Raw genomic sequence first — 25,513 nt, forward strand, 5'->3', positions numbered from 1 at the left:
TGGTTGTCTTTTGGTAGAATACAGGAGGGTTTACCATTGCCTCCTCCCACACAGTATGAGATGATCCCTTTCAGCATCTTCCTATATCGCTGCTGGATTCGAAGTGACAACCTCATGCTTGCTAGGCAAGTCATTTCCCGCTGTGCCATTAGGTGGCTTATGAGCTTCATAGTAGAGCTTCATAGTAGACCCTGTATTTTGTGCTTTTAAGTTCTGTGCTTTTATGACAAAGTACACAAACCTAACCCTTATTGTGGCATGGCCACTGTACCATAATGGATGCCCCAGAGTTTGAAGAACCATAATACTAAGATACATTGCAAATCAGAGTCTTATTGATTTGTGTATGAATGTGTTTGAAAACCAAACATTCCCAAAGTAATACTGTGATATTCTGAGGCTGTTCTCTTGAGCAGCCAAGACCGGGCTTGACTGCTCGTGAGAACTGCCAGGATCCACACAGATTTTGGCAGTGCTGTGGCAGCAAACCTGCCTACAGAGCTCACCATTTAGCCAAGGTTAATGGCACAAATGTGCCCTTAACTCGGGCTAACTGATTATGTGCGAGTGCTGGCTGCTCCCAGCCACCGCTGGCACAGGAGGAGACTCCCACCCATCACTGGGGGAACTCCCACAATGCACCTTGCACTCATGTGCTGCATTGTGGGATCTCTGGGATGTGTTGTCCCAGCCTCCGAAATTATGGACTGTCACACAAGCGCAAGCATGCTTGTGATAGTGCAACACTCATCTGGAATGCAAGTACCAGACTTAGTGCAAGCAGCTAGCACCACAGTTTTGTGCTTGCATGATGATGTGCTTCCACAAGCACATCATAAGTTAGGATGTCAGCCAGTAGGCCTTGAGAAGATAGATGCTTTGACTTTGGGTGTGTATAAGTTGGCAGGAACTGGAGAGGGGGAAGGTGAGGTGAGTACTTGCATATATGGGCATTAGTGTAAAGGTTCTTGATGCTTTTCTCATCATTCTGTTTGTTTTTGGGTTTTTTACAGAGGAAAACCCCATCTACAGTGGACCAACTTTGACCCCTTAGAATTCTTGGAAGAGTTAAAGAAAATAAACTCTCAAGTAGATACCTGGAAGGAAATGCTGAATAAGGCAGAGGTTGGTCATGGGTATATGGATCGACCTTGCCTGAATCCTGATGATCCTGATTGTCCTATCACAGCGCCCAACAAAAATTCAACCAAAGTAAGTTAGATCAGTACAGGGACATGTAGAAGAAATGACTGATATGACATCCTTCATTCATAGAACATCCTGCAGTCTCCTGCTCCAGGGTAGTCAAGTGTGAGCAGTGTGTTCTTGCAGCTCCTGTAATAAACCTGAGAATCGCATTTTTCAAATGTTTTAAGGATGAAGTTTCTAGTCCACATGACTGCAGAAATAATTGATAATGCAATTACAAGAAATTCTAGAGGAACAAAAACATGGAAGCAAATGAAGATATGATCAATAAAAGATTAAGTGAATTCCATATATGATGGATACTGTGGATTCCTTACGAAAATAGTGGTATACAAATATGACTGATAAATATAGTGATAATATTATCACTGTGGCCATATGTGCAGAACAAGTTAACCAATCATGCTCAAAGAGTTACTCCACATCTTTAAAAAGTCTGTATTTAGGAAAACTCCAATTCTACGCAACTCTGTAAACCAGACCATAGTTTCACAGCCTTCTGATCTGAATTGTTAGAATTTCCATTATGTGCACTTGTTTCTGGACTGTTGACAACTTTCATTACATGTTCATGCAACTTCAAAACTAGTTGTATTTTAACGTTCTTGAATTGTCAGATGCGGGCAAAATGGAAGTGGAGGGAGAGAGAAAAGCACTCTTAGAAAAGGGGTGAGCTGGTTCAATATGGGACTTTGCCTGGTAGTGTTGATTTTGTTAATATTTGTCAGTTGCCGTACAATGTCTCTATTTTTGGTTGTGCTGTCTTGTAGAGTAATGTATTTTAAAAGAATCTGTGTGATCAGATTTACAATAGCACCAAGCCAAATAACTAGTTTATATAACCAGTGGCACACCTAGGGCAAAAAGGAGCCTGGACCTGAAAGGGTTCGGAGCCCCCCCCCCGCCACCGCAAGGCCCCCCCATTAATTTTTTTCTTACCTGTGCCTACTGCCACTGCTGCTTCTGTAGATGGGGGGCCTCCCCAGAGCCCCACTACTTCCCTACACCACCAATATTTGTCATTGCCTCACTGCCAAGGGGGGCGGGTGTGAGCGGCCAAGCAGAGCAAGCCTGCCCCCTGTGGTGGCAGCAGTGGCGGTGGGCCACGGACGCAGTGGTTAGGTGACCTCTCGGTGGCTGTGCCTGTGCAGTGAGGAGCATCGCATGCCCATGATGTCATGGGCATGCAGCACTCGATACTCACTGTGTGCAGGTGCACCCGCTGATAGGCTGATCAGCCTCTGTGTCCGCGGCCTGCTGCCACCACTGTGGGGAAGCCTGCTCTGCTTGGCCACTCACCCCACCACCCACCCCGGCAGTGAGGATGACAATTATCGGCAGGACAGCAATGGGCTCGGGGCAGCGGCATGGCGGGGCAGGCGCAGAGAAGCAGCACAGCAGTGGTGCTCTGGAGAAGCCCCCCCACCCCCAGACAAAGGAGGCCACGGACCTGATCCCCAAGGTCCGTGGCTAAATCTGCCTCTGTATATAACCATGCCTATCAAGTGATTAGGCATCACTTTGCAGGTGTCATATGGAATAGTTATTACAGATCAGCTTTTATGTACTGAGCTTTCATGCTGTACAATCAAATAAGGCAAAGTTAACCGAACACATGATGACGACGATGAATATTTACATATTTTGTTTCAATAACAAATCCTCAAAGCAGTTGACATAACAAAAAATAATGAGATGCTGTTTCTTTATCCAAAAGGGATGCAAAATCTGAAAAAAGAAACACAAGGAATTCACACCAGCAATAGCTAGTGGGAGGAATGTTGTGTGGGTCGGATAGGGCTAATTGCTACCCCTCACTAAATACAAGACAGTGCCACTTTGGAAGCTGCCTCTTTGCCCATTTAGCAGAGGTTAACCGTAATAAACCCCTAGCTATTCCTATGAATTGTTCTGATTTTTTGGCTCAGTGATAGCATATCTGGCTATTCTTGATTTAAACTACAAAAGGTAATAATGTGTGTGTGTGTGTGTGTGTGTGTGTAAATAGAGAGGAGGGAATAGGGAAGACAGTGGGTGTGCCTAATGAAAAACGTCATTATTTGGCCAAAGAAGCTCACATTTACAATCAGAATCATAATTGCCTTTCACTTTTAATTTTCATATTTTATTCTAGCTGTGGTGGTGGTTTTGTTACAAGGCTCCAGTGGCTTAAATCCCAAGTGCCCCTTGAGTGAGCTGAAGCCACTTAAACTCATGAAAGGAGGGACTGCCTATTTCTGCTGGTTCCCACCACCATCCCCAGCTGCAGCCCCCTGTGCTGCACATTTCATGCCATTGCAGTGAACTCCCCCTCAGGAGCAGTTTGGAGAGGCATGAGGGGAGGGGGGTAATGTGTAAGGGGGATGGGAAGATGTTGCCCTGGATCCAAAAGTGCCTTTCTGATGGAGCATTTTCCAACAGCAGGCTTTACCACATTGTGAGAGACCGAAGTTGCAAAAAAACAAAACAAAAAATCAGCCACAAAAAGTGTATTGTTTTTTACCCCAGATATAACTTGAGCTACACTCTAATGTGCAATGAAGAACCCAAATCGTGTGTGAAGTGCTCCTCAGTAGCTCGTAAGGACTCGGGGTAAATCTGGCTGATATGTTAACACATACCCTCCATTCCGGAGAAGATGCAAACTAAAAGCCCTGTGTGAAAAAGCTCCTGGTGGCCACCATTCCCCCCTCCCCGCAGAGCCACAGAATGCTGTTATGTCTGGGGCATTTGGGGGAAAATCAAAATGGCAGCTAGTAGTTGTGCAGAAGAGTTCCTTGGCCTCTTAGAAAGAAAAGCCCCTCTGTACAAATGCATATATATCAGACTTCAAAAACAAACCCCAACCATACCTTATTAATTTTGAGACACGTTGTTCTTGGTACTGAGAGAAACTGAACCAAAAGGGCCCAATTTGGTCCAATTTTTAATTTGTTCTAAAAGAAATGCACATTCCTATTTTATGTGCTACCATATTTCCCATACTGTAACGCAATCCCTGGTACACTGTGGTGCTGCACTGTGAGAGAGCTTCTGCTAGTACTTTTGCAAGAATTTATGGAACAGCACAGATAAATCTTCACCTTTCACTCATGGGTCTTTGGATCCAAGGCATTGATCCTTGTAGCTATGCTGAATGGCTATGCTTAACACCATGAACTCTAAAACTCTTATCCTCTGTGATCTTTAAGCCTCAAGCCAATTCTTTTCCTCCATTCCCATCCCCCACCCCCATGTTTTCTGTGTTTGGTCTGCAGTTTTGAGACAGGAGCAATTTAGGTCTGTGTTAGAGGTCCATACTTCATGAAAGGCAGCAGGAATGTCACTCTGGATTCCTTGACCCCCTAGCTATTTTTTCCCATAGGGAAAAAATGTTAAGAACTGTGATCATATTTTGTGCCTCAGTAAAAAGAATGTTCAGGTGGCTTTGGTCATCTTGTCCACCTTCGTATGGGAGCTGCCAGCAAAACCTAATATGCAGCATGTTTTGGTTGGCTGCCCCTAATCACTGCCCACACTAACACATTTGCACCAAAATAAGGAACATTATACTAAAGAACAAGGTTCTGTTGTTGTACATCTCTCTAGGGATTCAGTGTGCTGGAAGATCTGTTCCACTTCACTGAGTCAGTTGGCCAATCCAAGTCGATTCTAGTTGGCCATTAATTACAAGACTTCAATAGGAGTTCTGCCTGAATGAAAGAATAGTGGGATCAGACTTTACCTTTGTATGGCAAAGACCATTTCTCGTGCTATTCTGAGTGGGCATATTAGAATGGGTATTCCAGATGGTATGACAACTGTATTTTCAATGAGTGGGTTTTTTGGTTTGTGTTTTGTTTTTGTTTTTTGTTTGGGGTTTTTTGTAATGGTGTGCTTAGTTTGATTATTGAAACCAATTTAGCCTTGATATTTGTTAGAAATTCTTAAGCCCAGTCTGGGCATGCATCTCATAAATGTATCTGATTAAGGTGTCTCTTGTCCACAAAAGATTATGCGACAATAAATGTATTGGTCTTTAACGGCCTACAGGATGCTAAGGCTGTTCTCACGAGCAGCTTAGCCCAGGCAAGAGCAGCCTAGCCTGGGCTAGGCTGCTTGTGTGGAGTGCTGGGATCATTCCCAATCCCAGTGCTCCTACACAGCCCAACTTTACTCTGAAGTCTGGCTTCTAGCCAAGATTGAGGGTATGAGCTTGCCCTTAGCCTGGCTGCCGGGATCGTGTGTCTCCTCAGGCTGCATGGTGGCCGAGGAGACACAGAGATGGATGCCTATAGCACCTGTTTCACAGGAGAATCCCCCAATGCACTGCGCTGATAGCACGGTGCATTGTGGGATTCCCAGAGGCCGGGATCCATTGTCCCAGTCTCTGGAGATCCTCACTGCCAGCAACAGGATGTATCATGTGAGTGCATGATAGCATGCCCAAAGAGGACAGCAGTCGTCTGGGGGGAAGGTAAGTTTGGAACAGTCTTTCCACCCACCTTCCTGGCCATGGGATGATGTGACTAGGGTTTCTTTATTGTTTTTGCCACAGTGGACAACATAGCTACCCCTCTGGAAGTTATAGCCTCATAAATTATGTCTTGAAGGCACCCTTATGGTTATGCCTGTACCATAAAGTGTCAAGATTTTTTTCCTTTTAGTATAATTTTAATGGTGATATATTAAGTGAACTCATTGTATATTTTCTATAGCAATCACAGTGATATATCTTTGAACACCTTTTTAAATATACTTTTAAATGCCTGCATTCTTGCACTATAGTCAATTTATCTTTTTGTATTTCATGTTGTTAAAAAATTAGACAAAAACATGAAGAAATCCAGACATGGATTTCTAGAAAATTTTTAGTAGCCTTACTACACATTCATAGAATAAACATTTGAACGAAAATTGAAATATTGAACTGATTATTTGTTGAAAAAAGTAGTATAAAACAGAAGCAATAATTGCTATGTTCATTTTAACAATAAAATCATAGTTATTCTAAAGTGTTATATTCTGAAGATTATAATAAGGTCTCTAACTTGTACAACGTAGATGACATCATCATCATCATCATTATTAATAATAATAATTTGATTTCTATACCGCCCTTCCAAAAATGGCTCAGGGTGGTTTATACAGAGAAATAATAAATAAATAAGATAAGATGGATCCCTGTCCCCAAAGGGCTCACAACCTAAAAGAAACATAAGATAGCAACCAGCAACAGTCACTGGAGGTACTATGCTGTGAGTGGATAGGGCCAGTTACTCTCCCCCTGCTAAATAAAGAAAATCACCAGGTTAAAAGGTGCCTCTTTGCCAAGTTAGCAACTGTAATACATTGCAGTTGAAATACTGTCAATCTGTAAAATATTAACAGTGGAGGAGCCTCCTTTAAGAGTGTGGAATTTAGATTCTTAGTCTGTGAGAGGCTGAGTGAGAGGGGAGGGATACCTATATGACTCACTTTGTAAGGAACCAGCTTGCCCAATGAGAACAGACTTTTCTTCAGTTGAATTCCTGCTGGCACTCTGTTGCCTCTTAGGCAGTTTGGTAGGGAAGAAAACAGGTCGACAGTTACTCATGAATGGGAAGAGTAGAGGGACTATGATTACAGTAAGAGTTTCTTTGGGCCTTCCTTATCCCCCATGTGCTGTAGTAGTAGCAAACATGTCTTCCCTATGTCCTTAATCTTAGAGAGCCTATTTAAGGTAATTATCTTGTGGTTGCTTATCCTATTATACTAGCATATCTTTATATCTTTATATTTTAGCCTCTTGACGTGGCTCTTGTTCTAAGTGGTGGATGCTATGGGCTATCAAAAAAATATATGCACTGGCAAGAAGAGCTGATCATCGGCGGCACGGTTAAAAACGGTACTGGGAAACTTGTCAGGTAAGTGATCCCAGGCTGGCTCTAAATTGCTGTCTGATACATTTTCTGTTTCTGTTTTCTGTGATAAAGCTCTTACAACAACAGGGAGTCCATTGCAGAATCTTGGGGTGGCTCTAGAAAAAGCCTGACCCTGAGTTGCCACTAGACAAGCTGGTGGCAACTGCCTTCAAAATATCTTTATAAACAGAAGGTGCTCTCAAGTGTTCTGGCCTCCACACTGTCTGACATTGGTGGATGCATTGGTGATTAACGGCTTCAAAAACTGGATGTTGCATCCCTTTTAGAGAGCATTAAAAAGGAATGCACCTGAGCAGACCCTGTTGGCCTGGGCCTCAGATCTAAGTACCTAGCAGTGCTCCTGATTTCTTACCATCTAATTACATCCATGCTCTGCAAAGGTGATGCCCTCTACATTTTTAGAATCTCGCCATAAATGAGGAGATCAGAGAAATTAGTATCTGGAGAACAGAAGAATCCCCAAAAATACAATAGTTAACCATCCTTACAATGGGGAAGAAGGAGCACTGACAGCATTGGGCCACCTGGGCATGTGGCCCAGATCAATTCTTTGGTGCCCTGGGCCTCTGTGCTGTCTGGCATTGTTGGATGCCTTGATGATTAATGGTTGTAATATTCTTATTTTCTGTGTGTCTGTATCAGTTTTGTTTTCACAGAAGATTTACCTTTGTTCATGTTTCTCCTGGAGCATGTGTGATAAGAGCCTAAGCATCACCCAGGTGAACATATGAGGCTGCCATATTCTCAGTCAAACCATTGGCTCATCTATGCCAGTACTGTCTGCTTTGATTGGCAGCAGCTCTCCAGGGTCTCTGGCAGAAATGTTTTCTACCCTTGTTATCTAAGATCCTTTTAAACACTTATTTGGGACATGATGCAATAGAAGTAGCACAGGGAAAATGTAAGTTGTTGTTTTTTAAATGTATTGCACCTTCTGCATCCACTCATTCTTTCCCTTCAATTTCTTCTTGCAGCGCCCAGGCTTTACAAACCATGTTTCAGTTAATGACGCCTAAACAAATGTTTGAGCACTTCAAGGGTTATGACTATGTTTCACATATCAACTGGAATGAGGACAAAGCAGCTGCAATTCTGGAAGCCTGGCAGAGGATGTATGTTGAGGTAAAATAGATATTTACTTGGACTGGTTGTGGTCAGTCATCATACAGCATTCCTTCAATGGAGGCACTTAAGGTAGAACTGACTGGAGATGGGAGTGTCTGCTATTTAAAGCAATAACTTCTTTAGAATAACAAAGAGCTTAAAATCCCTGTTGACCTTTCTCCTTTTGATTGATCTGACAGGCCTGATACAATTGGCACTGAAGAGAAGTACACCTTTGTTTTAGTCATGGTTTTAAAACCTGGTACACTTTTCTGATTTGCTGATCTGACAGTGAAACGACTGAAGCTTAAAGAGCTGGGCTGGCTTTAAAAACACTTGGTCAGTGTGATTATTCAGCAAAGGTGTCTGGAAAACATTAGCCAGCCATAGAATCTGTTCACAGCTGCAGTCCCATTGGTGAGGTCATGTGACATTATCTGGCCTTTGTTTCTCAGGCATTGACCTCTGCTGAGCTGCTTGTGACCTCTCTAAAGTGTCCAGCCAATGAAGAAAGAGAGCATTGCTGTTCAGAATTTGTTGTTTTAGATTAGAGGCACAACTGATATAACAACAAACCAGTTGTAGACCTATGGGCAGAGCAAGAGGGAGAAAATGGGGGTGGGGAGCAACAGAAAGTGAATCACGAACTTTCTTCAATCTCACTTTTAAAAATAAATTGCAATTTTCCCCCTCTCCTCTGAGGCACACATTTTTATTTGATCTGTAGCAGCCTGCTGTGCTTCTGTACCAAGTATGGCAATTATGTAACAAAGGGTCAGTGACACCGCCTCTGCAGCCTGTGTATGTCCATGTGTGTGTATGCGACATAAATAAAAGCTGGTTGATAAAGGTATCCACTGGAAAAAGGCATCCTTTTGTTTTCCTTTATGTGATAAACTTTCCAATCTTCATCTTGTAGGTTGTTCACCAAAGTGTTGCACAAAACTCTACCCAGAAGGTGCTTTCTTTTACTACAACTACTTTGGAGGACATCCTAAAATCATTTTCTGACGTCAGCGTTATCAGAGTTGCCAGTGGCTACCTATTAATGGTAAAACTAATATCGTATTAACATTATTTATCCTGTACTGATGTGTTGTTTTATAGCAGCCCAGCACAAACCAATCTTTGAGTTGGGAACAGCATCAAAGCATTTTAATTAACAAACATTGAGGCTGTTCACATGAGCAGCCCTACCCAGGCTTGGGCAGCCCTACCTGGGTAGGGCTGCTCATGTGAAGCACTAGGATTGAGGCCAATCCCGGTGCTACCTTCTCAGGTAGCTTGGGATTGTTACCCACCCTTTTACCCGGGTCTGGTGTCATGTATCTGCTCAGGCTGCAGAAAGCCCGTGCAGACACAGAGCTGGATGCCTAGAACTCTTGGCTTGAGGGGAAATCCCCCAGTGCATTGCACTCCTCGTGGGCTGCATTTAGGGATACCTGGAGGCCAGGCTTCATTTTCCCGAGCCTCTAGAGAGCCACACTGCATGGACTGTGTGGGCGCGCAAACTGCACACCACACAGAGCGTGACCTATTGTCTGGTGGGAACCCTGCCCCAGTGACAGTCATGAGAACAACCTTATTATCTAAGGGGAATTTGAGGCTCACTAGGGAAAGCACATCCACTGCCTGGATGGGGCCACAAGTCTGATCCCTGTTATCTCCAGTTAAGGGGTCTTTGGTAACAGAGCTGGAAAGTTGTCTACTGAGACTTGTAGAGTTGGAGTTCAAACCTACTGATAAGGATAATCAGGAAGGACAATACAAAGCAGCCCACAGTACCTGTGTCCTGTTAGTGTGTAAGTGTATTTTGTAGGTAAAGCTTTCAGCTACCGAGAGGAAGACCTTGAAATGTGGCTTGCTTTGATATTTCGCTTTTGTTTTGTTTTTTAAAAACCCTCTGTTTGTTCTGCTTGCAGCTTGCCTACGCCTGTTTAACCATGCTGCGGTGGGACTGCGCTAAGTCCCAGGGTGCTGTGGGGCTGGCAGGAGTCTTGTTGGTTGCACTCTCAGTAGCTGCAGGATTGGGGCTGTGCTCATTGATTGGGATTTCCTTTAATGCTGCCACAACTCAGGTACTAAAGGAACAATTCCTTTACTATTCCATTAAAAGTTTGGCCAACTTTTTTGCTATGTTCCATTAAATGTTTGGCCAATTCATTTGCACGAATTAGTCACATGGGTGTGCTGGAATGTAAAAATGCTCTGAAGTTAGGATTTTAGTGCTGCCCCTAGAATTTCCTTTGGGATTCTGAAAGTCACTTTTTGTTGTCTAAACTTTGTAATAACAGCCATTGCCAAGAAGATACTGGTGTTGTGACTGGATGCTGTTTCACGGTGCTGTTTCAAAGGGCCCATGTGCCCTTTCTTCAAGACTGGGAGATTCTGGTGAGGGGCCACAGCTTAGCGGTAGAGCACATGCTTTACATGTAGAAGGTTGTGGGTTCACTCTCAGGCATCTCCAGTTAAAAGGATCAAGTAGCAGGTGATGACAGACCCCTGCCAATCAGATTAGACATTACTGGGCTAGATAGAATTTACAGGGAAGACCTGCATTGCAGTAATTATGAGTTTTGTCTCACATGGAAACATGGAAAGGATCTCCCAAGTTCTTTCATCATCATTTTTTATTTAGAAGGCACTTTCAATTGAGTTTGGGTTTGGGACCATCATCTACCCATGGTGCTTGTCCCATTGGGTTTGGGACTATCATCTACCCATGGTGAGAAGCTGTAGGGGAAACAGTGCACAAGCCTCAAGCCTTCTCCTGATTTTGACCCAGAATCAAAGTATAATCTGAACGTGCTGAAAGCCTAATTAAACTTCCAGGTGTTTTTGTAAGAATCACCTGGTAAGAAAAAATATGTTATCACCTATCTTCAGCTCACGTGACAGCTTAGGAAAGAATTCTAACATAGCGACAGTAAATCTGCACCACTATTTTTAGTTAAATTAAAGTTCTCATTCAACATTTTGTGCAAAATGACCATGGGCTTCACTAACAGGTATATACAGTATATTAACGTTTAGATGTAAGCAAAAATCCAAGCATAAATTCTGGTCATATGGTAGGCCATGAGCCTCCTATAACTGTATTTGGTTCCTGTTTCTTTTTTAATGCAGGTTTTACCCTTTCTTGCTCTTGGAGTTGGTGTGGACGATGTCTTCCTTTTGGCACATGCATTTAGTGAAACTGGGCAAAATAAGAGAATTCCATTTGAGGTAAAAGCAAATAATCAAGGCAATTCAGTTGTATGGAGACAAAGATAGATGTATGATTCATAATACCTGTTTCCCTTTACTGTTTGTCCTGAGTGAACTTTCCATGACCAGAAGTCTTTGATGACAAGGGAGTTTATTTATTAGCTTTCTATGTTTTTCATAGCAGCAAATAGCATCATGAAACATTATTCTAGTCAAGTATGTGGTGTTTTTTTTGGTACTAAAGTTTATGAGTAAATAATCATAGGCATATTTAAAGCCTTTACCTGTTCTACTGCCCAAACGAATTTGTCAATGTTTGAAATTGATAGGACAATATTCAAATCACTTGTGGGTTGGCTATATAGCTGTCAGAAGTGTCTGATGAGTATGAAACTAGTGAAACTCGTGAAATTAGAATTGACAGGCAGGCTGTGAATAAATGCAAACTTGATTTAGTGTTTAGTGAAACTTCTGTGCAATATAGTGCAAGAGATTGATGGAAACATGCTTCTGCCAGCCCTCCTTTATTTTCACATTAAACACTTTTTTGAAGAAAATGTTAACCATTCGAAGTGTGTGCATACATGGCAGACCTCTGCTCCAATTTTAAATGCATCTACTGATAAGGAAGTCTCATTGGATTGGAAGTCATGTTAGGAGGAGGAAGGCAGAACTTACCTCTTACCTTGGCAAAAATGTAACCTCAAACCTATGTGTGCTGAGGTATTGGAAGGATGGAGGAGCATTTGTAATGGAGACAGGGTGGGAAAGAGGGGCACTTAATTGGAATAGTCTGCCAATTCTCTCCTATAAATGGCTCCTTTGAGGCAGTTTGATCCCCAGCTGCACTTGCTCCCAGTTTTAGAACCTGGCTGATGTAGAAAATGGACACAATTGGCCCGTGTGAGAGCATTTTTAGGTGAGCATTGGTAGTTAGGGGAAAGACTAAGCGTTCATTCCTGCCTACAAATTATCCTCTGCAATTACCTTCCTCTTTGAGCCCCTGTATTTGCATTATGAGGAAATGCTGGTGAGCACATGCTTTACATGTAGAAGTATGCAGAAGGTCTCAGGTTTAATCCCAGACGTCTTCAGGTAGGCCTGGGAAAGACTTCTGCCTGAAACCCTGGAGAGCCACTGTCAGTCATTGTCGACAATACTGAGCTAGATTGTCCAATGGTCTGACTATAAGGCAGCTTCCTATGCTCTTCAGGTATTGGTTGGGAGTAATTTCCCCCCATAATCCTAAATACATATTTGTTTTGAGATTGCATTTTCTGCATACAACCTGCTCTGAAGTAGAATAACAGAGTTGGAAGGAGCCAAAAGGTCATCAGTAGTGTTCCCTCTAATTTTGTTCATCTGTGCATGGAATAAGTTTTGTTCTGGACAGCGTGGGGCCTTCCTGATTAAACCTGAGTGGGATCCAAAATTAATTGAGCAGACATCAAAAAACTTGTGTGCACGCACACATGCACACACCTTAAAGGGAACACTGGCCATCATTGTCTGTTTAAAGTGGGAACCATCTGTATACTAGCATCAGTTCTCCCCATTCCTCTAGCCAAGATTCAGCTTATTCATTCATTCATTCAGTCATTCAACATGTTTTTATATCATCCAAAACTTATATCTCTGGGTGGTTTACAAAATAAAAACAGAAAGTAAAACATTAGTTAAAACAAAAACAAAAAGTTTGAAACATTACAACAATGTAGAATTTTAAAAACGATATTTTAAAACAGCATTAAAACCATTAAAACAATATTAATTAAAAGCCTGGGTGAACAGATGTGTCTTTAAAGGTTTTTAAAAAGCTGCCAGAGATGGGGAGACTCTTATTTCACTAGGGAGTGCATCCCAAAGCTTCAGGGCAGAAACAGAAAAGGCCCATCCCTGAGTGGCCACCAGACGAGCCGGTGGCAAATGCAGATGGACCTCTCCAGATGATCTCAGTGGGCAATGGGGTTCATGACGAAGAAGACGTTCTCTTAAATACCCAGGGCCCAAGCTGTTTAGGGCTTTATAGGTTATAACTTACACCTTGTATTTTGCCTGGAAACATATCGGCAGCCAGTGTAACTCCTTCAATACAGGAGTTATATAGTCTCTCCAAGAAGACCCAGAAACCAACCTGGCTGCGGCATTCTGAACCAACTGTAGTTTCCGGACTACATACAAGGGCAGCCCCACATAGAGCGCATTGCAGTAATCCAGTCTGGAGGTTATCAGCAGATGTACCACTGTTTTAAGGTCATCTATCTAAAGAAATGGACGCAGCTGGCGTATCAGCCGAAGCTGATAGAAGGCACCTCTGGGCCCTGCCTCAACCTGGAACACCAGGTAGAGACTTGGATCCAGAAGCACCCCTAGACTGCGTACCTGTTCCTTCTGAGGAAGTGTGACCCCATCCAGAACAGGCAGATCAAAACCGTCTCCCGAGTTTCAACCCCGCACAATGAGTACCTCTGTCTTATCTGGATTCAATCTCAGTTTGTTATCCCTCATCCAGCCCATCACGGACTCCAGACAGGCATTTAGGGAGGTTATGCCCTCTCCTGATGATGCTGACATGGAGAAATAGATTTGGGTGTCATCAGCATACTGATAGCACCCAGCACCAAATCTCCTGATGATCTCTCCCAGCGGTTTCATGTAGATGTTAAAAAGCATTGGAGAGAGTATGGAGCCTTGAGGGACACCATACTTAAGCTCAGATTTTGAAGAGCAACAATCTCCAATCGACACCATCTGGAATCTGTCTGAGAGGCAGGAGTGTAACCACTGTAAAACAGTGCCTCCCACCCCCAACCCCCTCAGACGTTCCAGAAGGATACTATGGTCGATAGTATCGAAAGCCACCGAGAGATCCAATAGGACCAACAGAGTCACACTTCCTCTGTCTATTTCCAATTGGAGATCATCCATCAGGCCGACCAAGGCAGTCTCCACCCCATAGCCAGCCTGGAAGCCAGTTTGAAATGGGTCAAGATTATCAGTTTTCTCCAAGACTGTCTGGAGCTGGGAGACCACCACCCTCTCAATTACCTTGTCCAACCATGGAAGGTTGGAGACAGGCCTGTAGTTGCTCAACTCTGAGGGATCCAAGGTAGGCTTCTTCAGAAGCGGTCTAATAATTGCCTCCTTAAGAAAAGGAGGCATTCTACCTTCCTTCAGAGACACATTTATTATCTCTACCAGGCCTTCTACTACACACACACCCCGCGTCAGATAATATAGGCCATGTCGGGCAAGGGTCATGTGGTAGGCCGCACCGTTCCAATCAGCTTGTCCACATCCTCAGGAGTCACAAACAGGAACTGATCCTACCTAATCACACAAAAGTAGTCACTGGACACCTCCACATCAGACACTGAAGTAATTGTGGAGACGGAGTCTAAGTCAAAGACGACTTAGTCTAAGTCGAATACGAGAGATTTCTAAGTTGGCACCTAAGTTTTCATTCATGCAAGCAATCCAAGGTGTAAACTGCTAGGGGAGGGAATAATATCCCCATGATTGCTACTGTACTAATCTAGTGGGGGAAAACACTTTTCCAGTCCCTTTCCAACTCTGCAGGTTGGAGCCATGATCATTTCTTATATTATTTAATTTCATTTAGTATAAATGCCACTTTCCTTGCCATTGTTTTATTAGTGTGTAGTTTTGTTGAAATACACAGCTTTATGGGATCTGAGAAGGATACTGTTTGTCCGTCTAATCTGTCTACTGCTGCATTGGTACACCTAGTGGTTTGTGCTGACAATTCTTTCAACTTCCTTAGCTTGTCAGTTGTAATCTCATAATAAAATATTGGTAGCAATGATTAGATGTGCAAGGTAGCACCAGTGTTGCTGGAGCTGTGATGCTCCAAATGGTTTTCTGATAGGTCGTATTTTTGGTGGGGTCCATGAACTCCAGATGTTTTCCTCTTCTTGCTAGGTTGTGGTAGGCTGTACCGATTTCACCTTGGCTTGAGGCATGTTTTTGGGAAATGAGTTTTTCTCAGTCCCTTCCACATTGCACTGACAGAGTGTTTGTTGCAACCATTCTAACTGCTTATTTGATGATACAGCATCTCATAAGATTAAGCTCTAGTATATGACTATTTCTATCTGCATATTATTATTAAAACTCAAAAACCCAATGGACTGATATTTTGCTTCTGCTTTGCATTTGGAAGTCAGACTAAACTTTCAACAGTTGGTCTTGCTAAATGACTGTTGGATCGCTCATGCCAAATCAACTGCATTGCAGAATTATATTTCGAATTTGTATTTTTAATGCCAATGTCCTGTGTTAACAATATAGGTGTGATATCAGTTTATAGGCATACTGTTGCTTGTATACTCTGTAACTATACAGACATACGTGCAAAGTCCAGCATTCCAATAAAACTTTTGTATGCTACATGTTTGTTTTAATTTCTCATGTAATCTGCAACTTCATGTATTTTTCAGGATAGAACAGGGGAGTGTTTGAAACGCACTGGTGCAAGCGTGGCCCTTACATCTATCAGTAATGTCACCGCTTTCTTCATGGCTGCCTTAATCCCCATTCCTGCTCTACGGGCATTTTCACTCCAAGTAAGCATGAAACCTATTCATGACATTAAAATTACTATTTACCATCATTGTATGGACTGTGGACTGACACTTGCATTTGCGAGCGGGTATGGCTTATGGGATAGTTCTGGACTCAGACCTGAGAGAACAGTACAAACATTTCTATCCAGCCTTGAAGCTGTTGGATGATGTTGATCATTCCTGGACTGGAAATTATTTACATCAGTTAGATCAGAATTAGTATGGATGACATATTTAGCACCTAAGATTGTATTAAAGGTAAAGATGTATCATAAATTGTAAAGCATAGATTTAATGTCAGATTTACTTAAAATTTGTGAGTACTTGGTATTAATGGGAAATAGCACTTGACAAATATAGTGACCTTATTGTACAAAGCTTTTATTTTAAAAAATGAATACATTTTTAAAATGTGAGCACGTGATACGTGGAGGAGTTGAAAATAAGAAGTTTCAGTTTCTTTTTAAGGTTCTTATTTTTTAGTCCTTAGTTTGAAAATGTGATAATCTCTGTGGTGGTAATTTTCTAGTCCTTTGTTTAGTTTTTGATTATGCCCTACCTTTTGCTATAGCCCAAATTTGGTAAAGACTAGAGATGTGGGATTTGGAAATAAAAGTTGTGGCATATACTACAGAAATGAAAAAATAAGGATACTCCTGAGGTAGAACAATGGATTTCTGATTTATTGCTTTTGGCAGCTTATGCAAGAATTGCTTATTTTAAAGGGGAGCTTTTGATAGTTCCAGATAATCTGGAAACCATTCTTGAAACTGTATTTATTTTTGTAGAAAGTGGTGTTGGGGTGATACATGTTTGCTTGTTTGGTTTGGGTTTTTTAATTTATCTAAAAGGGGGAGTGGATTGGATAGGAAAATGGTGGGTATTAATAACAACAACAACAACAACAACAAAAAGGTTCTCAAATCAATTTATATAGAAAAAGATTAAGAAGTTGATTGTTCTCTGTCCCCAATGGGCTCACAATCTAAAATATATATGCTACATAACATAATACATAAGGTAGAGAAAGGGAAATATTTTATTATGCTGAAAGAGCAAAGCATATAACTAATTGTTTATCATTATGTTTTGCAATTTTTTCCATCATGTCTGAAACACTACTAATTAAAAAAAAAATAACAAAAGGAAGTTGCAGGAGTAATGTGGTAATTTTCTAGTTCTTAAAGGCTGAAAAAGTAGTAATCTCTGTTTTGAGGTCTAGAAACTTTTTTGTAGATGAAAGATAGGATTGAAAGAGGAGTCAGTGAGCTACCCAAGTGGCTGATTCTTGTATACAAGGCCTTGTGGGTATTTACTAAAATGTATTCCTCTAAAATATATCACAGACATAATTAACTGCCACCAACTTCTTAAATAGCTAATTTTCTCCAGGCCTGTACAGTTACTGAAACATCAAGGCATACAGGTAATATTTGAGCTTGTTTTGTTAACTTTCTGGAGTCACACAAAAAACAGGTGGGGTGGAAGGCGGGGAGAAAAGGTATTTTTATTGGTAAAACAGTAAAATGTTTGGGCAGGAAAGGAGAGAATCATGATTCTGACGTTTTAATTCTATGTTGATGGTAGCTTGCTGAGCTACATATAAAGACTTTATAAACTTACTAGGCTAAGAATGGATATCCATGGAAGCCCATTCAGATGTTTTTGAGCACAGCAGCATTCACAGTTAACAGGGAGGAAGTCATAAGAACATAACAGCCCTGATGGATCACGCCTAAGGAACATCTAGTCCAGCATCCTGTTTTGCACAGTGGCCCACTAGATGCCGCTGGAAGCCACAGGCAGGAGTTGAGGGTGTGCCTTCTCTCCTGCCATTACTCCCCTGCAACTGGTACTCAGAGGCATCCTGCTTCTGAGGCTGGAGGTGGCCCACAACCCTCCGACTGGTAGCCATTGATAGACCTCTCCTCCATGAAGTTATCCAAACCCCTCTTAAAGCCATCCAGGTTGTTGGCTGTCATCACATTCTGTGGCAGAGAGTTCCACAAGTGAATCACGCGTTGTGTGAAAAAGTACTTCTGTTTGTTGGTCCTAGACCTCATGGCAATCAATTTCATGGAGTGACCCTTGGTTCTAGTGCTGTGTGAGAGGGAAAAGAATTTCTCTCTCTCCACTTTCTCCACACCATGCATGATTTTATAGACCTCTATCATGTCTCCCCGCAGTCGTGATTTTTTCTAAACCAAAAAGCCCCAGGTGTTGTAGTCTTGCCTCATAAGAAAGGTGCTCTCTGCCCCTGATCATCTTGGTTGCCCTCTTCTGTACCTTCTCCAGTTCAACAATGTCCTTTTAAAGATGTGGTGACCAGAATTGTACGCAGTACTCCAAGTGTGGTGGCACCATAGTTTTGTATAAGGGCATTATAATGTTAGCCGTTTTATTTTGAATCCCCTTCCTAATGATCCCTAGCATGGAATTGGCCTTTTTCACAGCTGCCGCACATTGAGTTGACACTTTCAACTAGCTGTTCCATCTTGATTCAAGTGTAGCCCGTCCCTTTTGTACAGGCCTTTCTTGCCCAAAATGTGTCCCAGTGCCTAAAAAATCTAAACCCCTCCTCCCAGCACCAATGTCTCATCCACGCATTGAAATCCCTCAGCTCTGCCTGTCTCACTGTACTTGCGCGTGGAACAGGTAGCATTTCTGAGAATGCTACCTTGGGGGTCCTGGACTTCAAAATGCTGCTTATCAGCCTAAATTTGGCTTCCAGGACCTCCCGACTACATTTCCCCACATCGTTGGTGCCGGCGTGCACCACGACAGCTGTCTCCTCCCCAACACTGCCTAAGAGCCTGTCTAGATGCGGTGTGATGTCTGCAACCTTCGCACCAGGCAGGCAAGTCACCATGCGGTCAACACACGGGTCACAAACCCATGTCTCTATACCTCTAATGATTGAATCACCCACTACAAGGAGGCCCCCCCCCAGAGGAGTATCCCCTGTGCAAGAGGATATGGGCTCATCATCCATAGAAGGGGTCCCTTCCAAAGGAGCATTTCCCTCTTCCTCAGACTGATGTCCTCCTTGCCTAAGACCTTCATTCTCCCTGACAGCAGAGGAGCTACTAGCCCTGGAGTGGGATGCCTCTGTCACATCCCTGAAGGTCTCATCCACATGCCTCTCTGTCTCTGTGAGCTTCTCCAGATCCGCCACCTTGGTCTCAAGGGAACAAATTTGTTTCCTGAGGGCCAGGAGCTCCTTGCACTGAGAACACACCCATTACTTCTGCCCATGGGGCAAATAGTCATATATGTGGCACTCTGTGCAATACACTAGGAAGTGCCCCTTCCCCTGCTGACTTTCTGTCTTCATACTGTTTTAGTTGGCTGTTTACAGTATTTAGAGATAGTTTATTAGAAGTAGTATATTATCTGTTCATTAGCTAGTTTATTAGAATGATAGGTCTCAGCTGTAATGGCCAGCTATTTATCTGTCCAAACTGCCTTTCCCAATATGAGAGATGCGACGGAGGGATTTGTACTTGCGTTCTCTTCTCCACCAGGCTCCTTGTGATCACAGGTGTTTGTTCCAAACTCCCCCACACACTTCCCGCTAAACTCCTGCAAAACTCCTAAGTCCTGTTTGCTGTCCCTGTCCGCTATGTGCTATGCTCTCAGGCCTTCATCTCTTATGTCGAGTAGCCTTCCAACTGAGACACAGGATGTGAATCAAAGGAATGTGGGGCCTCTCCCAGCCCTAGCTGACTCCACCCCCTCCAGGCAGGGACAAAGTAAAACACTAGAGTTTGGTAGCCCTAGCAAATCCTAGCCCTGGGAAATTCTAACCCTAGCAAATAACACACACACAGAGAGAGAGAGAGACTAAGACCTACCCCTTAAAGAGAAACAGCCCCTGAAAATCTCCCCTCTTCCTGTTAGTTTGTTTGAAGGGGAAAAGGCTAGATGTTTAGAAAAGGTTGCTCATCTTCTCAGCTGTGTCTGCTCTTCACAGAGTAGCCTTCCAACTGAGTCCCACCCTGCCATTGTAGTCACACCCTACCATTGTCATTCACCTTATCCTGATGGGTACTCACAGTTATAGTGGTGCTTGTGAGAAAGGGGGAGTACTGTGATGGCCAGCACTTCTGTGAGTGGCAGCTTTTTGCAATCCGGAAGCACCAGCCATCACTGTTACAACACTTCCCCCTTCACACAAATGTCACCATAACTGTGAGCACCCAGCAGGAGGGGTTCATGACAGCAGTGAGGTGGTACTTCCTCCCCATTTTCAAGTCCTAATCATAAGCACCGTTGCACTCACTAACACCTCTTTTTGCAATGGACCAACATGGCTACTTTTTTTTTTTTTTGGTCTTTTTCAAAAGGGCACTTTTGGAACCAGGAATGCCTGGGGGTTGGGCTGAGTGTCACTGGTAGATTCAGACCCAGCCAATGAGGAAGGGAGCTTTGAGCTTTGTAGGTGGATTAATTACTAAAGGCACATGGAGCAGGAAAGGTAATTAAAACCCATCAGGTTACTTTATGATCACTCAGCTGGGCACTTATCTGTCTGGAAGGAAGTGTATTGTTTTACTGGATGTGGCTAATCCAGCATGTTCTCATTAACCTTGATTTGATTAACCTTGGCTTAGGAACATAGGAAGCAGCCATATACCAAGTCAGACCATTGGTCCATCTAGCTCAGTATTGTCTACACAGACTGGCAGCGGCTTCTCCAAGGTTGTAGGCAGGAATCTCTCTCAGCCCTATCTTGGAGATACCAAGGAGGGAACCTGGAACCTAAATGCTCTTCCCAGAGCGGCTCTGTCACTTGAGGGGAATATCTTACAGTGCTCACACATCAAGTCTCCCATTCATATGCAATCAGGGTGGACCCTGCTTAGCTAAGGGGACAAGTCATGCTTGCTAACACAAGACCAACTCTCCTCCTTCTGTGAGTGCTCTAGTTGTCTCCCATCTTGTTCTGTTTTCATCTGTATTCCAGAAGTCTAAGCTGCTGTTAACATAAATTGGGGTTTCTTCATGGTATGAATTGACAGAGTTGGCATGATCTGGAAGTGGCACATTAGGGCTCTGTCCTTTCCAAGGATTAGGGTATGCCCATGTTACTGCTTCTGAATTATATGTGCTGCTTTCATGTGTAGTATTACTACACCGTATATTTGTTTCATATCCCACATCTGTCTTCCAAACTGAACATGCCAGGTTTCCATTGCTGGATGTGGCCATCATCCATGAGTTCCTGGGGTTATGTCCCTTCTTTTAGCTGGTAAATACAGAGCCCGACTAACAGATTTTTCTGAACTGTAGCCCTTACCTCTTCAACAAGCCCATGTTCTACCTGGTGTCTGTGTGTGTGTGTGTGTGTGTGTGTGTGTGTGTGTGTTTTCAATGAATCATAGTGTTGATCCCCCATGTTTTGTGTACTGTTTGTGCGTGTACATGATGCTTTCGGTTCTGTATTTATATTTTTCTGAAAACCAAATTAGAAGGCATTGATGGATGCTGCTTCTCCTAGGGAAGAGCTCTTTGAAGAGAGCTCTGGGAGGTTCTCTTTTGGCGCGGTTCCAGCACAGAAACAATTTATTGCACACTCTGACCTTGGTGAAGACTTTGGTAACTGTACTTTCTCAGCAGTCATTTTTCTTCTCTTGTTGTCTGGATCGCCAATCATTTTTCATTCTACTTAACCCTTGACCTAACTAAAGGAAGCAAGAATTACAATTTTTCTTAATACCTGTTTCAACTATTGTGGTTTTTCAGAGGTCTGAGATCAGCAGTCTGTTAGCAGTCCAAGGAAAAGAGTTTATTATCATTGCATGAAATTGAGCATTTTGTGTGATGCCCTCTGACTGTTGTGCTCAGATTCTGGAGCCATAGTAACAGGGGTTTCCCCCCATTATCAGTCTTGCTGTCCTTCTCTGGCTATGGAGCACTTCCAGTGCTGCTCAGGAACCCTTCCTTGGTTATAGATTGCTCATTATGGCATATATACATGTCATGCATTTCCACAGTTGTCAGATATGCTGTCACTTTTTTCTCCCAGAGACAGTTCATAGGATCTGAAGAAGCATGTGTTGTCCTTCATCTTAACAGCAGCCACTCCCCTCACTCCACCCAGTGTTATCTCACAAGCTGCTTTTGAAACTCAGAAGAGTTCACAAGCAAATACTCAAGCAGGCACTTCTTTGCATGCGCATAAAGAATAACGAAAGTGCCCTGATTTTTCTCATTAGACTCTTGAATGCTCACCTCTTTATTTTTTCTTCTGTCCTTTTAAATGGATATTTATTTATTCATTCATTCATTCGTTCATTCATTTTACATATTTTTATACCGCCCAAAACTTATGTCTCTGGGCGGCTTACAACAAGATAAAAATATTAAAACATTAGTTAAAAACAAAAACAAGAAATTTTTAAAAAAACAATTTAAAATTTTTAAAACAATATTCTAAAACAACGTTAGAAACCATCAAAACAGTATCAGTTAAAAGCCTGGGTGAACAGATGCATCTTTAAAGACTTTTTAAAAATTGTCAGAGATGGGGAGGCTCTTATTTCACTAGGGAGCGCATTCCAAAGCCTCGGGCAGCAGCGGAGAAGGCCCGTCCCTGAGTAGCCAACAGACGAGCCAGTGGCAAGTGCAGACGGACATCTCCTGATGATCTCAATGGGTGGTGGGGTTCATAACGAAGAAGACGTTCTCTTAAATACCCAGGGCCCAAGCTGTTTAGGGCTTTATAGGTTATAACTTACACCTTGTATTTTGCCTGGAAACATATCGGCAGCCAGTGTAACTCCTTCAGTTCAAGAGTAATATGGTCTTTCCTAGATGACCCAGAGACCAGCCTGGCTGCCGCATTCTGAACCAACTGTAGTTTCCGGACTATGTACAAGGGCAGCCCCACATAGAGCGCATTGCAGTAATCCAGTCTGGAGGTTATCAGCAGATGTACCACTGTTTTGAGGTCATCTATCTAAAGAAACGGACGCAGCTGGCGTATCAGCCGAAGCTGATAGAAGGCACCTCTGGGCCCTGCCTCAACCTGGAATACCAGGTAGAGACTTGGATCCAGAAGCACCCCTAGACTGCGTACCTGTTCCTTCTGAGGAAGTGTGACCCCATCCAGAACAGGCAGATCAAAATCGTCTCCCGAGTTTCAACCCCGCACAATGAATACCTCCGTCTTATCTGGATTCAATCTCAGTTTGTTATCCCTCATCCAGCCCATCACGGACTCCAGACAGGCATTTAGGGAGGTTATGCCCTCTCCTGATGATGCTGACATGGAGAAATAGATTTGGGTATCATCAGCATACTGATAGCACCCAGCACCAAATCTCCTGATGATCTCTCCCAGCGGTTTCATGTTAAGCAACATCGGAGACAATACGGAGCCCTGAGGGACACCATACAAAAGTTCAGATTTTGAAGAACAGCAGTGTCCAAGGGACACCATCTGGAACCTGCCCGAGAGGTATGAGCGGAACCATACCAGAGGTATGAGCGGAACCGAGAGGTATGAGCGGAACCAGCAGTGTCCAAGGGACACCAACTGGAACCTGCCTGAGAGGTATGAGTGGAACCACCGCAAAGCAGGCCTCCAACTCCCAACCATCTCAGACGCTCCAGAAGGATACTATGGTTGATAGTATTGAAAGCTGCTGAGAGTTCCAAAAGGACCAACAGAGTCACACTTCCTCTGTCAATTCCCAATTGGAGATCATCCATCAGGCCGACCAAGGCAGTCTCCACCCCGTAGCCAGCCCGGAAGCCAGTTTGAAATGGGTCTAGATAATTAGTTTCCTCCAAGACTGTCTGGAGCTGGGAGGCTACCACCCTCTCAATTACCTTCCCCAGCCACGGAAGGTTGGAGACAGGCCTGTAGTTGCTCAGCTCTGAGGGATCCAAGGTAGGCTTCTTCAGAAGCAGTCTAATAGTTGCCTCCTTAAGACCATGGATATACCACGCTGCCAATAATTCTGCTGTAAATGTATTCATTATTTGAACAGAATGTATGTGCTTTCAGAACTATCATTCTTCTGAAAGCAAAAATCTAATGAAGCATATCCTAATAAAGCTTCAGAATATCTATTGCTGCAATCCTATGCATACTTACTTGAAAGCATATCCCATTCAATTCAGTGGGATTTGCTCTATAGGATTGCAGAGCAGGAATGTCAGTTTTGGACAAGGTGCTCATGATAGACAGACACACATCAGGTTAACACATTTTGTGCTGTAAGGGCACCAGTTTATTCTTGCACATTATCATGTGCATATCTCAGTTGCCCCACCATTTTCATGCATTTGGTCATAATTTGTCCTGTCTCTCATAAAGAATAGCCATCTTTTTGGTGCTCCAGTGTGTCACAGCAATTCTTAGTGCTAAATAATTTTTAAGACTTTGAATTTTTTAAAACTTCAGATTTGGGAACTACTGCACTGACATACATGTGGAGCATCAAACACATGTGCACTATAGACATGTGTTTTTGGCTCTTGTGGGTCTCAGCCAATATCCATACAAACCTAATAACCCTACATGCGGCAGGTGGAATAATTTGTAGAGATTTGTATTGAGAATCTATAAATATGGAACATATTTTAAAAGCAAAGGGGAGCACAAAGAACGGCTTGTCAGCAATTGGTACATCTCTTATTTGTTCCTTATGGCTTTTCCAGATGTAACCAAATTCAGGTGATGCATTTAATTGCAGCATTCAGAACTGGCTGGCCATGCTAGATGCTGTTGGGTGGTCTGTTTTTAAAAAGTAGATTTCTCTACATTTACAGTCCTTTCCCCTCTCTTTGTCTCATGCGGGGTTGTTTAAAGAATTCCTGTCTATCTTGGAGTCTTCTGCAGCCAAGTTAAGAAAGCACTGAAATACAACAGTTTTCTTTTTAGTTATGTTTATTTCTCTTCATCTAGATAGGAGTCCTCTAGCAGATGGGCTTAAACAGAACGTTGCTTTGACCTTCCTCTATCTTTGTTCACTTTCAGCGAGACATTATAAGATAACAATCAAAGCTTCCTTGGCTTTTGAGGCTTAAAATCTGTAAAATTATCCAGCTGCTTAGGGAGAATAAATGGCTTCTTGACAGGGTGAAAACCCAACTTTCAGTCTTGCATATCAATGCTTGTTTCTGAACTTCTTTTGTTTCAAGCAAGGTTGGTGCATTCTTCATACCACCAGGCTGTTGATTTTGTTCAGTTCAAATGACTATTAAAAGAGGTGCTGATTTCCAAATGTGATGATGGTTCTCCTCTGAAACTTTCACTGAATTTGTTTATGCTGTTCTTTAATGTGGTGCCTTTAGTGTGAAAGTCCGATCCTCTGATTAATTACTTTTAAAAGGGCTGTGCTTTTATTCTTACTTTGTACATATTTATCAGTCATCTTTGCTGAGTACCCTTAAGTAAAATGCTTCCTTTTGGAACTCTTTATCACCATGTCAAATTAGATTCTACATCTGCAGATCTATGCAACACTCCTAAAATGAATCTAGACAGTCAAA

The 25,513-nt window shown here is 42.8% G+C and overlaps 1 protein-coding gene across 4 annotated transcripts in view; it reads left to right on the forward strand.

The window, feature by feature from the left end:
* Window positions 1–25,513, forward strand: part of PTCH1 (patched 1) — a 144,243-nt gene that overhangs the window by 68,743 nt on the left and 49,987 nt on the right. For 3 of the 4 annotated variants that reach the window (XR_008317191.1, XM_053300459.1, XM_053300457.1), the window contains exons 6-12: window positions 1,014–1,212; window positions 6,973–7,094; window positions 8,087–8,234; window positions 9,136–9,267; window positions 10,139–10,294; window positions 11,343–11,441; window positions 15,884–16,009. Coding sequence is in view for 3 of the 4 variants with exons in the window: in XM_053300459.1 (XP_053156434.1) it covers window positions 1,014–1,212; window positions 6,973–7,094; window positions 8,087–8,234; window positions 9,136–9,267; window positions 10,139–10,294; window positions 11,343–11,441; window positions 15,884–16,009 (982 nt within the window). In the remaining variant the exon portion in view is untranslated. The remainder of the gene's footprint in view (window positions 1–1,013; window positions 1,213–6,972; window positions 7,095–8,086; window positions 8,235–9,135; window positions 9,268–10,138; window positions 10,295–11,342; window positions 11,442–15,883; window positions 16,010–25,513) is intronic. The other variant, XM_053300458.1, reaches the window with a different exon arrangement.

The sequence above is a fragment of the Hemicordylus capensis genome, chromosome 2 (genome assembly GCF_027244095.1).
Source record: "Hemicordylus capensis ecotype Gifberg chromosome 2, rHemCap1.1.pri, whole genome shotgun sequence".
Classification (NCBI taxonomy): domain Eukaryota; kingdom Metazoa; phylum Chordata; class Lepidosauria; order Squamata; family Cordylidae; genus Hemicordylus; species Hemicordylus capensis.